Source organism: Schistocerca piceifrons, chromosome 4, assembly GCF_021461385.2.
Source record: "Schistocerca piceifrons isolate TAMUIC-IGC-003096 chromosome 4, iqSchPice1.1, whole genome shotgun sequence".
NCBI lineage: Eukaryota > Metazoa > Arthropoda > Insecta > Orthoptera > Acrididae > Schistocerca > Schistocerca piceifrons.
Window position 1 is genome coordinate 574250525 of NC_060141.1, and position 17331 is coordinate 574267855.

Below are 17331 nucleotides of genomic sequence, written 5' to 3' on the forward strand. Positions count from 1 at the left end.
CTCCTTCTAGTCAATTTTCTTGCATTCCAGTTAGTGTTAATCGAAGTCCACAAGACGTATGCGTTATAAGCACGAACATCAGGAATATTGTAGAAAACTGTCATGGGCCATCTATTGGTTTCTCATTTGCATGTATAAGTACCTTTTAGCTGATCAAGTGTGTCTATAGCCCTTTTTGGTTGAATTATAATCTAAAATTATTTTTGTCTTCTTATCAGCCCTGTCACTTATTTCCCTGCCAAGATGTAGAGTGCTCATTAGTACAACATTCTTATTTCTCTTAGGAATATAATTGACCAACATAGTGTCATTTGTGAAGAAAATGAAGAGCTATGATCCTTCTTGTTGGTCATATAAGCTATGGTTAATTTTTATGTACGGTTCCTAACATTGCCAGTTTCCTTTTCACAAGCAGCTGTCCCAAACTGTATGACATAAAAAAATTGTCATATGCTACAATCTGACCTTGCAAATCAGAGGTAAAATCAGTAACTACTCTCATTCCCTGATTTTTTTCTGGTGCTGCTTCAATCTCCTTTCCTGTATAAATTTGGGCTTTCAGTACATATGAAGATTTTCTGTCACACAGAGTCCATATCTTGATTCCACATTTTGCTGGCATACCTGGTAACTCCTTGGGTACTCCTGATGACATTTGAAGCAGGTAGGCGGCTGTGTTCTGCTGGTGGTTGCAACTGCCATTCCATGTTCCCATTTTTAGAAACAGAAGTCTGTACATTACTTTGAACATGCTGTGGACTGTCATCAGTGTCATCAAAACACTCGCTTTCAGGTACGATATTGACATGATCTCGAAACTCACAAAGAAATCCTTCGTCTGTTGAGCTATTTACTAATCTTCCAACTCAGTGTCAGTCAATTATTTAATTGCCATGATGTCACTATCCAGACTGATCACAAATGATAGAGAACACAAACTGAGTAGAAATGGTGGATAGTTCAAACAGTTGGCAAGTTGTAATGACAAGCCCATTGTTGTAAAAACAGTGTCTTTGTTGATTTGTTGAATGTTGAGAGTAGGTAAGAACAATGAAAGTCATAACTGCTATAAAATATGAGACAACCATAAAATATTTGACTTTAGAGTAATCATATTAAAGACAGGTCTCATTGACCTGAAAATTACATATGTCACTTTCAAGGCTTATGACCAGATAACTTAAAAATATATTTGAACTTTTTTAACCACTTACAGCACTTGCATTTTCAGACAATGTCACCAAATTTTATACAGTTGTTTTGATATTTAAATAATAAGAAACGAAATTTATAACCATTTTGGGTCATATAGATCCAAACAGAACAGCAGGGTTAATGGGCAGTTTATAACAATTCATGCTTGTAAATTGACATACAGGTAGTAATTCGCCTACAAACTCACCAGTGCAGTTCGAGAGTGACTAATGACACTGGTACAGTGTACACCCTTGACTTCATACTGTGCAGTGATGTAAGCAATAGAAACTAATTCTGAAGGCTTGAGATTCAACATTATTACGTATGTCTGAATGTCACTCTATTCAGTTCAAGTGATTTACTTCAGATTTTTGTTAGGTAGATGCTTTTTTACTACCTCACATTATTCTCAAAAGAATCATGTGATATGAGTGGCTTTAAAATTATTAAAAATAATTACAAATATTCTCAATAAGATATACCTTTTCCCCAGTCCAAGTGTTTCCCAGGAGCCGTCCAGCAAATGTTAACAAATGTTTTATTGCTTTCCACAATCTTCAAGTCATTTATGCATGAGGGAGGATAAATGCTTGCAGCAGATATTACCTGTAAAATATAAAAAGAAATGATGGAAAGCTGGATTTGTGTACAATGTGATTTTTTTCTATCAAAGGTGTTATTGCTGGCAAGATTACAAAGAAATGATGTACACTAAAAACAGATTAAATAACAAGTAGGAAGACATGCCTACTATTTCTTGGGTTATTGGTAACATGGTACAGGAAACTTTGAATCATATTCAAGAATTTTTCCAATAAATTGTAATGTATAATAAAACTATATTCAATAATAAAATTATTTATCTGAACATGACAGTCAAAAGTTAACAAAAAAGACATACTGACTAGTCCAGTTTAGAAAATAGTAGAAAAATTCCACATGACGGAATTACAACTAATGCTTAAAAAGAACACCGGATGCTACAAATTTTCCTCCAAGCTATCTGACAGTAAACCAAACAGACAGGAGTAAGGATAGATAATACATGAAATTTGAGTATCTCATGAAAGGAGGCGAAAGCGCAGTGTACTGAGATGTTGAATAAAAGTGAAATTACATGAGATATGTTGTTGTTGTCCTCAGTGCAAAGACTGGTTTCATGCAGCTACTCATACTTGTTTGTCTTGTGCAAGTCTCTTCATCTCTGTATAACTACTGCAGCCTACAACCATCTGAACTTGCCTACTGTAGTCAAACCTTGCCCTCTGTCTACACTGTGTAGCCCCAGCACTCCCACCCATTACCAAATAAACTATTACTTAATACCTCATAATGTGTCATATCAAATTAAGTCTTCTTTTAGTCAAATTGTAACAAAAAAATCCTTTCTCCACAACTTGATTCATTACCTCTTCATTGGTTATGGTATCTACCCACATATTCGGCATTCTTCTGTAACAAATTTCAAAAGCTTCTCATCTGCACTATTTACAGCCCATGTTTAACTTCAGTACACGGCTACACTCCAGACAAATACTTACAGAAAATATTTTTCAATACTTAAACCAAGTAAGGTTGTGCAGTGGTTAGCACACTGGACTTTCATTCAGGAGGACAATTGTTCTAATCCCCCATCTGACCACCCAAATTTAAGTTTTCCATGGTTTCGCTACATTGCTCAAAGCAAATGCTGGGTTAGTTCCTTTGATAAAGGCACAGCTGATTTCCTTACCCATACATAATGAGCTTGTGCTCCATCTCTGACTTCAGTGATGTTAAAATATTCCTCTTATTTCAGAAAAAGTTTCCTTGCTATTAATGCCAGTCTACATTCTATATGCTCTTTATTCCTGTCATCATCAGTCATTGTGCTGCCCAAATAGTAAAACACAGCTACTACTGGTACCTTTAATGTTTCATTTCCTAATGTAATTTCTCAGCATCATCTGATTTAGTTTGACAACAGTCAGTCACCCATGTATAGCATTTGTTGCTATTCATCTTACAAACTCTTGTCCATTATCAAAAAAGCATACACTATGCACACATAATAAATCAGTTCCAAAATAATCTAGAATATTATTATTCAAGAAATTAAATTAGTAAGGCAAATGAGATTCAGCTCCTTAAAACTAGACATAAAACAAAAGCCAATGTCACTGAATTCCATAACAGTGACTACAAGAATATGAATTAAAAATTAATTGACATCATATTTTTAGAACTGTGTTTTAGTTGTTATAGCAGATGAAGGAAGATTGTCTTGATCACAATTTCTTTTATTAACAACTAACAGTTTCAGTTTGCCCTGCAGCATCTTCAGGCGTGACACAACACGGTGAAGCTTGTCAACAGTAATATGAATGACATAAAAGTCATGTAATTCATACTACTCGTTGCATCGCAGCTGCTTACTTGGCAAGGCTAAATAAAATAAAGCCTTCATAAGCTACATGACCTAGCCGTAACTCTGTTGTGGCTCAAGTAATGGGAAATGATCCCTTGACAAAACAGAGATAAGCCAAGCCTATATAAATAAGTTCAGTATTCAGTTAGCCAGCCACCAGCTATGAGGGGAACAATGTGCCAGTCTATGGGCTACATTGGGTCAACAAGCTTTCATCACCAGACACTTTTTTCAGTGGCTTCAGGCTTGCTGCACAATCTAAGTCTGAAACTGTTGATGTGGCACCTTCCAAGCAGTGAGCCACTGCTGGCCAAGTACTTTGGTGGTCCATGGTTCGAACTCCAGCGATCTAGCTACCTAAACGTCAATGCCTGCAGGCATACACTGGTACTGATCATCTCACTGTGCAGGCAAATGTTGTCACTCACCACCCTTGACTGTGCAGGTGCTTGTCACCATTGTCAGGCGTCACCCTCTGCACTGGCATCTACAGATTGGTTCTGTGCACCCAATGCATCTCACACTGAGATTTGTGGTCACCACCTGCCTCTTGGGTCTGCCAGAGTCAGTGTGGTACTGCAGTCTTGCCTGCCACTTCATGGCAGTCACTGAGCCAGGGACACTTCACCAACTAAGTCCAGCCTATGCCTTGGGGCAATGACGGCCAGTGAGGAATACTGTGCCTATTGTATTTTACGAGGGAATAAAAAAAGAGTATTTAACGTTGCAGTTTCTATGATGGATGTTGAGCAACTACCCCAACATACACAGAGGTCACTCATCCTACATCTCTACAGGTGGTGACAGAAGTGAATTCCTGAAACTTCTACAAGTAGTGTTGCAAATATTGCTGCCACAGATGGATGGATCCAGGACATTGCCAACCCCAGCTTGCAGCATTGCAAATGCAGTGGGGTGAGTGGACTGACTGTTTCTTCCCCCTACTGTCTCATGTGCAAGGGTAATGCTGGTGAAACAAGACTACCATAAGAACTTGAGTGTGGAGTTCGTGGGGTCCGAGGAACCCAACAATCTATCAGAGTTCCATGGGAACTCTAGGGAGGATTACACAGACATAAGTCCAGTGAGGTGCACATAGTGCAACCTTTTAGGCCACAGTACACTATGTTTGGAATGAGCACCAATGAGGTGTTACACACACCACTGCTAAGGCCATTTTGCTAAACAGTGGACTGAGCCAAGATGGCTCAAGATCGGGCATAAAATCTAGTAGTAGTATGTTGGTATTACAGCTTTTGTTTGGCAGACAGGAGTCCCACAGTGTTGGAGTATGAGACAGGATGTTTCCACACAAGAAATGATTTAATCATTGGTGAATCAAGTAGGTCACTTAAAAGCAGACAAAATGGAAATGCATAGGTAGCTAGCTATTATGAGAGAAGATAGGGTCTCACTGAGTTTGACAACTTCTTCATTGGACTCAGCTGCTGGCAGTTTGGTTAAATCCTTTTTGGGCAAGACAATGGAGGAGTGTTATCATTAATAGACAACTTATTGGTAGCCATAAGACCGAGCTACTGGACAGATGAGAAGTAATGATGACCAAATTGCACCTGACAGGAGAAGTAAGGAAATATGTATTATGAAGGTTTAAGAAATATGCTTACATTTGGGCTGCTTAAAAAAAGGTCTCAAGCAGCACTATAAGAAGCAACATGGCTCTTGATTCTTTCATGAACAGCTGAGTTGAGTGTCACAGTGAAAGTAATAAGTATAAAATTGTGTCTACAATATAAGAAAGTTTAATGTGAGTACCAAAGAGTTGACAGGAAGAGACAAAGTGAACAAAATTATTCTCAATGGAGTGAAACATTGGGCACTGGATGCTTTCCTAAGGGGACTGCCACCCAACACATCAAGAAGGGTATGTGCAGGACTCCCGAAGGACCAGGTTTGATCAAAAAAGTGTCTTCTCTGCCAATATTAGGTGCTATAGATGTGGATATTCGGGTCACATTCAGAAGCAGTGTTGCAAACCACAGTGCACAAAATGTGGAGTGGCTGAGCACTGAGAGCAGGACTGTAGGAATAAGAAGCAAAGTGGGAGGGATGAAGTAATTGTACATTAAATACCGATCAAAAATCCAAATCTACCCAACAGTGTTTCCAGTAAGATTCTATGCTACAAAAACTTATGCAGACATGTAGTTTTGCTTATCTGACATCCTAGATGGTAAAAAGCATGGGCTTTTATTGGGCACAGGGGCTCATGTGTCTGTGACAAGTCTGGACCTCTTATAAGAGGTGGTTAAACCCTCAACATTACAGTTTAAGTGGAGTGGGTAATAATGATGTAGTCAGTAGTTTCAGCAATGTTGAGTTTTCAGATTGGAACGGAATGGTTGTGGGAGAATGTAGATGATGTGCCCCATGTAGGTGAAGGGTGCTGCATAGTTCTAGGGTTAGAATCCCTGTATAAACATCATACAAAAATTGATATTCACCAGTGCACAGTGGAACTCAGTGAGGCTTTGTTCTGACTGGGGAAACCTGTTGTCAATGACATACTGCTGCAAGGTTCATCTATCATGAAGGATGAACCAATTAAACTATGTGCAAAGTCATTAAGACTAAATACTCCAAGGTACAGAGAAATTATTTTGGGTGAATGTGGGAAAAGAACTACATGTCAATGTATCATGCATGGTAGAAGTACTAGAGGAGAATGATGAGTAGATGCATCATTATGTTTTATATGCATGAGTGTCAAATGTGTACAGGAAGCAGACAGTGAGAGAGTGGTTCCCATGAATGCAGATAATTTTGGTGCTAATGAAGTAAGTTTGGCAACAGGGTGGTTAGTTACCAAATTAGACTTTATAGACATGGTAGATGCAGACAGATCAAGTGTGGATCTTAGCCATAATCAAGCCAGTAGTACAACTATATTATGTGTTGAAATGAAGCATTCAAATCAAGCAGAGATTGTAGGTATGGAAATACTATTGTTGAAATTCAAAGCCCTATTTGATTCTCGTCATCCACTGCCGGCAATCCATGTAATGCAGCATAGGATTCTGAGTGGAGATAAATCACCTGTGTACCAGAAACCATATATGGTATCCCATCATTTACAGCCAATAATGGAAGATTTTATTAATCAGCAATTGAATGATGGCATAACAGAAAAAGCATTGGTCCTTGGGGAGCTCTGGTTGTTGTAGTACCCAAAAAATCATCATACAGTACAAAGAAATATAGATTCATTGCGACTATCGTTACTTGAATAGTAAAACAATAATGGATGTTTATCTGTTACCAAGTACTATGAAGACCTGGATAACTTGTGGCAGTGTCAATACTTTTCACACAATAGATTTAAAAAGTTGTTACCCCCTACTGGAAGTAGTGTCCAGAGAACCACCAAAGACTGCATTCACAGCCCTTTGGGATCATTACCAGTATTGGCAAATGCCATTTGGTTTATAGATGCACCAGCTTATTTCAACATATGCTGAATTGAGTGTTAAGGGGGTCTGAAGTTGCAGCAATGCATAGTGAACCTTGACAATATTAACGTGTTTTCAAAGGATATGGAGGAAGATGTGCAATAGTTGAAAGGAGATTTTAAGAGATTAGGTTTTCTGTGCCTAACCTTGGGTGTTGAGAAGTGTCATCTGGATTAAGGGAAGTGAACCACTTAGGACATGTGAAGAGCCAAGATTGTGTGAAAACAGATCCTAGGTTGATCCATGCATGCGAAGTTTTGTGTCACCATGGACAAGTAAACACTTGCAGCCATTTTTAGTATTAGCTAATTACTTTAGAAAATTTGTATAGGATTTTCAGATATTGCACAATCACTTTTGCATTTCTTGAAGAAGGGTATGAAGTTTCAATGGACAGCACAGTGTCAAGCCACATTTGAAAAACTGAAGGAGGCATTAACAAGTAGCTGTGCTGAATTTCCTGAATTGCAAAAGGGAATTTATTGTGTCATGTGATGCTAGCAACTAGGTAATAGTTGTGTTTTGAGTCAGAAAGTACAGGCTAAGGAGCAACCAGTGGCTTACACTTTACAGAAATTGAACAAGCCTGAGAAGAATTGCTCTACTATAGAGAAAGAGATGAGCCTCATATACAATGCCTCATATTTCAGATGTTATCTATACAGCAAGAAATTTAAGTACTGATGAATGATGTGACAGTAAAACGGTTTTTAGGTTTAAAAGATCCATCAAGCAGACGTACATAGTGAGCATTAAAACTGAGTGAGTTTGACTTCAGGTTTTAAAAACAAATGATAACACACAAGGGCTTAGCGGGAAGATTGGTGTAATATGGGCACTAGGTCATGCCTTGCAGAATGGCAGATATGCTATCGTGTAATCTGCTGACATAGACTGCAAACTATTCACAACACAGTCACAGTCTGTCATTCACAGTGAGTTGTTATGTAGGTCAAAGAGGCTTTGACCATGTGTGATAGGCATGCCGTGCTATGGGAAGTGGTACTGAAGGAAGTACATGGTATTGTGTTATCTGAGCATGGTGATTGTAGGATGATAGACCAGACAGTAGCTGAGCATTATTAGTAGAGACCAAGAAACCAAGATGTGGATTAGTACATAAGAAATTGTGCACCATGTGTGCAGCATGGAGATTTCAGTTGTCAGCAAGTGCCACTACCAAGGGCCAGATATATCCAAGCCATTCAAGGTGATTGGAATGGATATTTTAGGAGGTTTTAGCCAAATACCAGTGGAAAGCATTATATACTGAATGGTGTAGATCATTTCTCATGATATGCTGCAATTATCACTATTCCACATCAACAAATGAATACAGCAGAGCCAAAAAGCCTGTGACAATTCTTACCACTCTTCTTTGCATATATTCAGTATCTCTTGTTTGTCCTATCTGGTACAGTTCCCATACACTTGAGCAAAGTGATTTGTATGAAGGTCTCATTTTTACATCTACATCTGTATACATACTCTGCAAGCCACTGTATGGTGCCACTACTAGTCATTTGCTTTCCAATTCCATTTCCAAATAAGGCAAGGGGAAAATGACTATCTATATGCCTCTGTATGAGCCCTAATTTCTCATATCTTATCATCATGGCCTTTACACAAAATCTTTGTTGCTGGCAGTAGAATCATTCTGCAGTCAGCTTCAAATACTGATTCTCTAAATTTCCTCAATGGTGTTCCTTGAAAAGACCATCACCTTCCATCCAGAGATTCCTATTTGAGTTTGTGAAGCATCTCCTTAATACTTACTTGCATGTTGTTCGAATCTGAACTGCTTCAATGTCTTCCTTTAATATGACCTGCTGTGGACCCAAGCAATCAAACAGTACTCAAGAAAAGGTCTCACTACCACCTTGTATGCAGTCTCCTTTACACATGAACCACACTTTCACAAAATTGTTAAGGCTTTCGTGGCCACTTGTTGACAAACAGCCTGTTGGCTTCTGTCTCGGGTTCTTCAGCCAATGTTTGCTTCTTGATATTTTGCCAGCACAAGTGGCTGGCATTGTCAAAGCTTCACCCTCCATTGCTGACGGTGGACTGAAGTAGAGCTCACAGCCACAGATTATACACTGCTGGCCACCGTAAATGCAACACCAAGAAAGACAAGAGGTAGCACAACAAAATTTATTTTATAGATAACATGTTGACCAAGTATCAAATGATTACGTTTACAGACGTCTGTGACATGTGGTTCCTGCCAGAATCAGTAGCCAGAGTAGCCGCCATTGTTGGAGATCACCGCTGCCACACATCTCGGCATTGAGTCAAAGAGACGCTGGATGTGTTCCTGGGGTACAGCAGCCCAAGCAGCTTCCACACGTTGCCAAAGATCATCTGGTATGGCAGCTGGGGATGTAATCTGGGTCACTCGTTGAGCAACCATGGACCACATGTTTTCTATCGGTGAAAGATCCGGAGAGCAAGCCGGCCAGGGAAGCACTTCAATCTGGTTATTGACGAAGAACCTTTGGACAATGCGTGCCACGTGTGGTCGCGCATTATCCTGTTGAAATATGGCTGTGGCCGAGCCCTGAAGGTAAGGAAGGACAACTGGCTCCAGCACCTCGGATATGTAGCGCTGGCTATTTAAAGTACCGGCAATGCGTACTAGAGGCGTGCGAGAGTAATATCCAATACCGCCCCATACCATAATACCCGGTGCAAGACCAGTGTGGCGGTGCATAATGCAGCTGTCCAGCATCCTCTCTCCACGGTGTCTCCACACTCGAATCCGACCATCGTGGTGCTGCAGACAGAAGCGTGCCTCGTCAGTAAAGACAATGTCATTCCATTCTGCCGTCCACATCCGTCTGTCATCACACCATTGGCAATGGAGACGTCTGTGGTTCTGCGTCAATGGTAGACGAAGCAATGGACGTCTTGCGGACAGACCACTCTGCTGTAAACGGCGTCGAATGGTACGCGCAGACACTGGATGATGCGTTACAGACGCAATGTGCTGAGCTATGGTTCGGGATGTCACTGAGCGATCCGTCACTGCCATGCGCACAATTTGCCTATCAGCACGTGCAGTGGTGCACCGAGGTGAACGCGATCGACCACGTCGGTCCGTCGTACCCTCCTGCATCCAACGGTCACATATCCGCATTACAGTTGTTTGGTTTTGTCCAACACGACTAGCGATTTCTCTGTATGATAATCCACAATCTCTGTAAGCCACTATCCTTCCTCTGTCGAACTCGGATACTTGATCAAACGATGTTTACTGTTGTCTACGAGGCATAACTGATTGTTTTGTGAAACAGCCACATGTGCCGAATGTACACTCGTCGAAATCGCCAAGCCTTAAATGGCACTATGAGGTGGCGCCACAGGCGCGTGTGATGTGCGTCTGCGCTGAAATTCTAATCAGTTGCATATCTCATCACTGCAAACCCATGGTGTAAATTTCACTTGATTCGGTTGCTTCCTTCAGCGTGTTGCATTTACGGTGGCCAGCAGTGTATATACCTGACACACCAACGTCCAGGGGCTTTTCTGTGGTCATTTCTGGTGTGGTTTTCCTCTTGCTACCTGCAACAATCATTCACTGCAGCATGAGAATCCTGGATCCATTCACTTTGAGGTTTTCTTCTTTCTTGTTGAAGCTATTTTCATGTTTTTATATTTCTATAGCTTCTCTGAACAAGCAGTTGTGAGAGCTCGTTTCTACAACCAGAACTTCTGCCTTGGCAAATTTTACTATGTGGTCAGCCTCACACGGTGCATGCTCTGGCACTGCCTATTTCTCCACCTGCCCCAACCTCCAATGTCACTTATGTTCCATGATCCTGGAGTTGATTGTCCAGTCATTCCAACACAAACTTTTCTGCATGTGCATGGTATGTGGTACATTCCCCACACTGCAAGTGGGTCCCTTTTCTCCTTTGCCAATCTGAGACACTGAGACACTCTTTGATCTACTTTGTCAGTTTATAAATGGTTTTTATCCCATATTTGCACAATATATAGCCGATTCTGTTCATCACTCTAGGAATGTATGGCAGAGTGGCTGTGCCTGACATTTCTTGTGTCACTTCTCTGAGTGTTTGACTTTGTTACACTTCTTATATAACTGGAGGAGTACCCTTTGCTCCTCAGAATGCTTTCCAGGTGTTGCATCTCGCATCCGAGGTGCTGTGGCTCACATATTTGTCTTGCTCATGATATGAGCATATTAATTATGCTTTTTTTCTGCCTCAGATGGTGATTTGTGCAGGTATCGATCCATGTGTGTTGGTTTTTGATACATGCCGTGTCACAGGTTTTCACCATCCCTTGTGACCAGCAAATCTGCAAAAGGTAGCTGTTTGTCCTTTTCTGCTTCCATGGTAAATTTTACATTGGCATGGAGGCTGTTCAAGTGTCTTAGAAAGACCCTGAGCTGTTCCTCACTGCAGTTCCACACAATGAAGATATTATTGACGTATCTGTAGAGATCTTAGGTTTACAAGGTGTCAAGTTCAGTGTCTGTGCTTTGAAATGTCCCATGAAGAAGTTGGCCACCATTTAGAAGCACAGGCAGTGGACTTGGTATCTTGTAAACCAAAGGTCTGCTACAGATACATTGATGATACTTTCATTGTGTGGAGCCATGGTGGGGGACAGCTTGCAGGCTTCCTAATGCACTTGAACAGCCTCCATGCCAACATAAAGTTTACCATGGAAGTAGAAAAGGACAAACAGCTACCCTTTCTAGTTGTGCTGGTGACAAGGGATGGTGAGATGCGAGCAAGACAAATATATGAGCCACAGCACCTCAGACATGAGATGCAACACCAGGTAAGCATTCTGAGGAGCAACAGTTACTCCAGCAATTATATAAGAAGTGTAACAGAGTCAAACACTCGTCAAAGTGACACATAGGAAAAAGAAATGTTGAGCATAATCTTTCTGCCATACAATCCGAGTGACAGACAGAACTGACCACATATTGTGCAACATGACATGAAGATCAAAGAGTGTCTGAGATTGGCAAAGAAGAAAAGGGACCCACTAGCAATGATGGGAATATACCGCATACCATGCACATGCGGGCAAGTTTATGTTGAAATGATTGGGCGAATAACCAACACCAGGATCACACAACATAAGCAGCATTTCAGGTTGGGCAAGTGGAGAAATTGGCAGGGGCAGAGCATGCACTGTGTGAGGCCACCCACAAAGTAAACTTCATCAAGACAAAAAATGAACAAAAGTATCTATTCAAAGAGTGAGAATATTGTGTAAAGAAAATTACTGCACATGTGCCTAGGCCTTTTTAAAGATTTATTTATTTATTTATTTATTGTATTATTTTTTTTGCATGGAGACACCAACTGGTGTCTTTTGCAAACATCATAGCATTTTTTTACAAATTTAGTACAAATGTACCATTGTACCTAATAAGGCACAATATTGGGTGTTACATCGTACCTATTACAAATATTCAGATTTTACACAACTATATATATATATATATATATATATATATATATATATATATATATATATATATATATATATATATATATATATATATAGTATAAGAAGTGGAACAGAGTCAAACACTCGTCAAAGTGACACATAGGAAAAAGAAATAACAAAGATGATGTAACTTACCAAATGAAAGTGCTAGCAGGTCGACAGACACACAAACAAACACAAACATACACACAAAATTCAAGCTTTCACAACAAACTGTTGCCTCATCAGGAAAGAGGGAAGGAGAGGGAAAGACGAAAGGATGTGGGTTTTAAGGGTAAGGAGTCATTCCAATCCCGGGAGCGGAAAGACTTACCTTAGGGGGAAAAAAGGACGGGTATACACTCGCACACACACACATATCCATCCGCACATACACAGACACAAGCAGACATTTGTAAAGGCTTTACAAATGTCTGCTTGTGTCTGTGTATGTGCAGATGGATATGTGTGTGTAGTTAAATGTCAGTTGATGACAGACCTCATTCTGGACATCCTAAACATATGAACATGTAGAAAACATTCATGCAGTCATCAACAAAGATTGATGATGAACCATTGTAGAAACTGTGAAGCTGTTGAGAGTGACTTGGAGTTCAGTACAGTGAATTGCCCAATTCATGCCATGACTGCTGACTGCTGACAAAAACAAGGTCATGTGGAAGCAATCTGTGCTTTGAAAGAAGAACCCCGAAATTATCCAAACTTTTCTTCATAAATTGTCACACATGATGAAACTTGATGTTATGTTTACAATCCTGAATCTAAGCAACAATCAAGTCAGTGGAAAACATCAAGTTTACTTCACCCCAGGAAAGATTGTCAGGTGAAATCAAACAAAAAACAAAGCTGATAACTTTTTGCGATGTGAGAGAAGTAATCCATTCAGAGTTTGTTCTGCAGGGTCAGACAGTTAACCAGGCTTTCTATTGGGAAGGTTTGAAAAGATTGCACAACAGTGTGCTGCAGAAGCAGCCTGATTTGTGGCAGTTGGGTGACTGGTTTTTTCTATCATGTCAATGCCCCTGCTCATATAGCCCTGTCTATACAATTCTTGACAAGGAATGGTATGAGCCCTGTGCATCATTCCCCATTCTCACCCATCCTTGCCCTGTGCAACTTTTTTTTTATTTCCTAGAATGGAAAGAGACATGAAAGGAAAGCGTTTTGCTGATGTTGCTGAGGTAAAGAAAAAAAAAAAACAACAGAGGCGATCACAAAAGATGAATTTGAAAAAGTTTTGAAAAATGGAATAAAAGATTAGACATGTGTATTAGTGCAAATAGAGAGTACTTTGGAAAGGACTAAAGCTTTGTGCTTAAAATGTGAATAAATAAGTTTTTAAAAAAAGTTCGGTTTCTTTCGGGTATACCCTCATAGATAAATGATCAACGGACAGGGTAAGCAGCCTTCTGCAGCTGTTTTCTGATGATGCTGTGGTGTACAGGCAGGTGCTGTCATTTAGTAACTGTAGGAGAATATAAGACAAGTTAGACAAAATTTCCTGTTGATCTGATGAATGGCAGCTTGCTCTAAATGTACAAAAAATTAAGTTAATGCAGATAAGTAGAGAAAACAATTCTGTAATGTTTTAGTACAGCATTAATAGTGTGCTGCTTGACAGTCATGTCAATTAAATATCCAGGCTAATGTTGTAAAGCGATTTCAAATGGTACAAGCATGTAAGGATGGCAGTAGGGAAGGCGAATGGTTGGTTATGGTTTATTGGGAGAATTTAATGAAAGTATGGTTCATCTGTAAGGAGACCACATATAGGATACTAGTGCAACCTATTCGTGGGTACTGCTTGAGTGTTTGGGATTTGCACCAGCTCAGATTAAAGGAAGGCATTGAAGCAATTCAGAGGCAGACTGCTAGATTTGTCAATCAACAGGTGAGTATTATTGGGATTATTTGTGAACTCAAGTAGGAGTCCCTAGAGGGAAGAAAGGAACCACACAAATTGGATGTACTGGTCTCCTCTAGTTATGGACTTGTTACAGGGATGAATAAACTCAAACCCTCCCATGTAGAATATGAGAGATAACATTGATCATTGCATGAAAACAGAACTAAAGAAATGCAGTGATTGACTGGATCGCTGCATAGTCCCACACAACTCATAAGCTATGAAGTTCTGGAGTATGGCTTTGGATTCACCAATGAAAGAACACAAGAGTTTCAGCAAGAACAATTTGAGGAAACAGAACTCAATCTCTCGATCACAATCTATACGGGTGCTTGGAGCACAATGTGTATTGATGGGATGCAGGCAATGTGAGCTTTATACACCTTTTAACTTCTTGGGAGGTACTGAGTTAGGCTCATGGAGGATCAGCAGAAATTTCAGCAGCTGGCGTGGGGGGTGGGGATGGGGGTGGGGTGGGGAGTATTAAACCATGACATGGCTCTAGCCTGTCAAAATGTATGAGCACTTTGCGATTAGCTAATTGAGACCTAGCATTCACGGGCAATCCTAGTCACAAGATCTGGTATGGACCCTCATAGGGCAGGGACAATACTTAGTTTTTCACTTTTTTATTGCAGAGTTTTTCAAGAAGTCCCAGTCCCCTTATTGATATGGCATTAAGATGGTATCTTTATTACCCCTCTTTATCTGCTTAGAGATTCTGGGTAAAATCACATACTATGCCAACTTCGGTCTCCCAAAGTGTCTGTGTGATCAGCTGCCTGTCAACAGACTTTTCATTGCCTTCAGGATGGTCTTAAAGCATCTCTGTGCCTGATGCCATATACTCTGGGTCTGCCATTAACACTGGTAATAAATATGTCCTGGTACAGTGTTGTGGAAGTTTTGCCTCACAATTTGTCAGATGGTTCAGAATGCCCAATTGCCTTCACCTCCAAAATGTTAAACTCTGTGCAGCTAAACTATTCTCAAATTGAGAAACAGGCTTTAGTGATCATTTATGATGCCAAAAGTTTCATGTATATTTGTGTGGCAGGACCAGTAGTCACACGTGTCATCCTCTACCACACATCACACAGGCTTGTGGAGAATATATGTAGATATGAACATACGTAGATATGAATATATGTAGATAATAGAGGGAAACATTCCACGTGGGAAAAATATATCTAAACACAAAGATGATGTGACTTACCAAACGAAAGTGCTGGCAGGTCGAAAGACACACAAACAAACACAAACATACACACAAAATTCAAGCTTTCACAACAAATGGTTACTTCATCAGGAAAGAGGGAAGGAGAGGGAAAGACAAAAGGATGTGGGTTTTAAGGGAGAGGGTAAGGAGTCATTCCAATCCCGGGAGCGGAAAGACTTATCTTAGGGCGAAAAAAGGACAGGTATACACTCGCACACACACACATATCCATCCGCACATACACAGACACAAGCATGGCTCTAGCCTGTCAAAATGTATGAGCACTTTGCAATTAGCTAATTGAGACCTAGCATTCACGGGCAATCCTAGTCACAAGATCTGGTATGGACCCTCATAGGGCAGGGATATGTGTGTGTGTGCGAGTGTATACCTGTCCTTTTTTCCCCCTAAGGTAAGTCTTTCCGCTCCCGGGATTGGAATGACTCCTTACCCTCTCCCTTAAAACCCACTTCCTTTCATCTTTCCCTCTCCTTCCCTCTTTCCTGATGAAGCAACTGTGTGTTGCGAAAGCTTGAATTTTGTGTGTATGTTTGTGTTTGTTTGTGTGTCTATTGACCTGCCAGCACTTTCGTTTGGTAAGTCACATCATCTTTGTTTTTTGAATATATGTAGATATCAACGTGGAATCAGTGGACAAAACCAAAGATGTCATGAGTGGGATACTGAACAAACACCAAGAATGTAAACTGGATTGTCCAAGTTCAAAGCAGGCCTGAATACTAAATAGCAACTAGGCATGATACAACTGGGAACATGTGATGTATGATACTAGACTGAGCCATGGCCACTCACCTAAATCCAGGCTGTTAGTGGGTGAGATCATGTGACCTTTTTGTGGCACCTGACTCCGTCTAAATGTAGTACCTCCACTTCACTGTCGCTAATGTCTGCTGGCGGGGATATTAAAGATGTAGATGTGAATCTTCCATTCATACACAGCCTCATAAGGAGGAGTATGCCCCATCAACTCTTCAACTATTACAGACGGACACAACATATGACATTTATTTATCCCAGTATGCAGGATGTGCACGATGCATGGGACACAGGAGGTGTAACAGGGTGCAATGATGCACATGTAGAACTTCAACTGGACTAACGCTGTTGACATGGGGAGTCTGATAAATCACAAGGAAGTTATGCAAGGCATCCTCAATCGATGATGTCTGCAAGGCCTTCTGCATCAGACCCTCAAAGTTACGGACCAACTGTTTAGCCTCCACATTGAAGGCCAGGTGGAAAGGAGCAATTGTCAAATGATCAATGCTATTGTGCTGACAGAAGATCTCAAACTGAGTTGAAGTAAATTGTGGCCACTATCTGACAGAAGAGCACAAGGTGCCCCATTAACAGTGAAAATCCTCTCAAGGACACAGATGGTGGCAAGGGAGGTAGCGGTTGACATGCTTGCCGCATACAATAAATTGAAAAGAGCATCTACCACCAACAGCCACATAGTTCCCTGATGTGGCCCAGCAAAATAGATGTGAACCCTCTCCCACAAGTGGTCAGGATGAGGATATGGTGAAAAACATTGCACACTGGACGCCTGATTGATGGAGCAGGCATGGCAGGAGCAGCATATCTGTTCAATGTCAACATTATTGCTGAGCCA

At 40.6% G+C, this 17331-nt stretch overlaps 1 protein-coding gene across 1 annotated transcript in view; it reads right to left on the minus strand.

Moving 5' to 3' along the window:
* Positions 1 to 17331, minus strand: part of LOC124796013 (calcium-activated chloride channel regulator 1-like) — a 134203-nt gene that overhangs the window by 13423 nt on the left and 103449 nt on the right. Inside the window, exon 10 of the mRNA XM_047260096.1 lies at positions 1680 to 1803. Coding sequence (XP_047116052.1) covers positions 1680 to 1803 — 124 coding nt within the window. The remainder of the gene's footprint in view (positions 1 to 1679; positions 1804 to 17331) is intronic.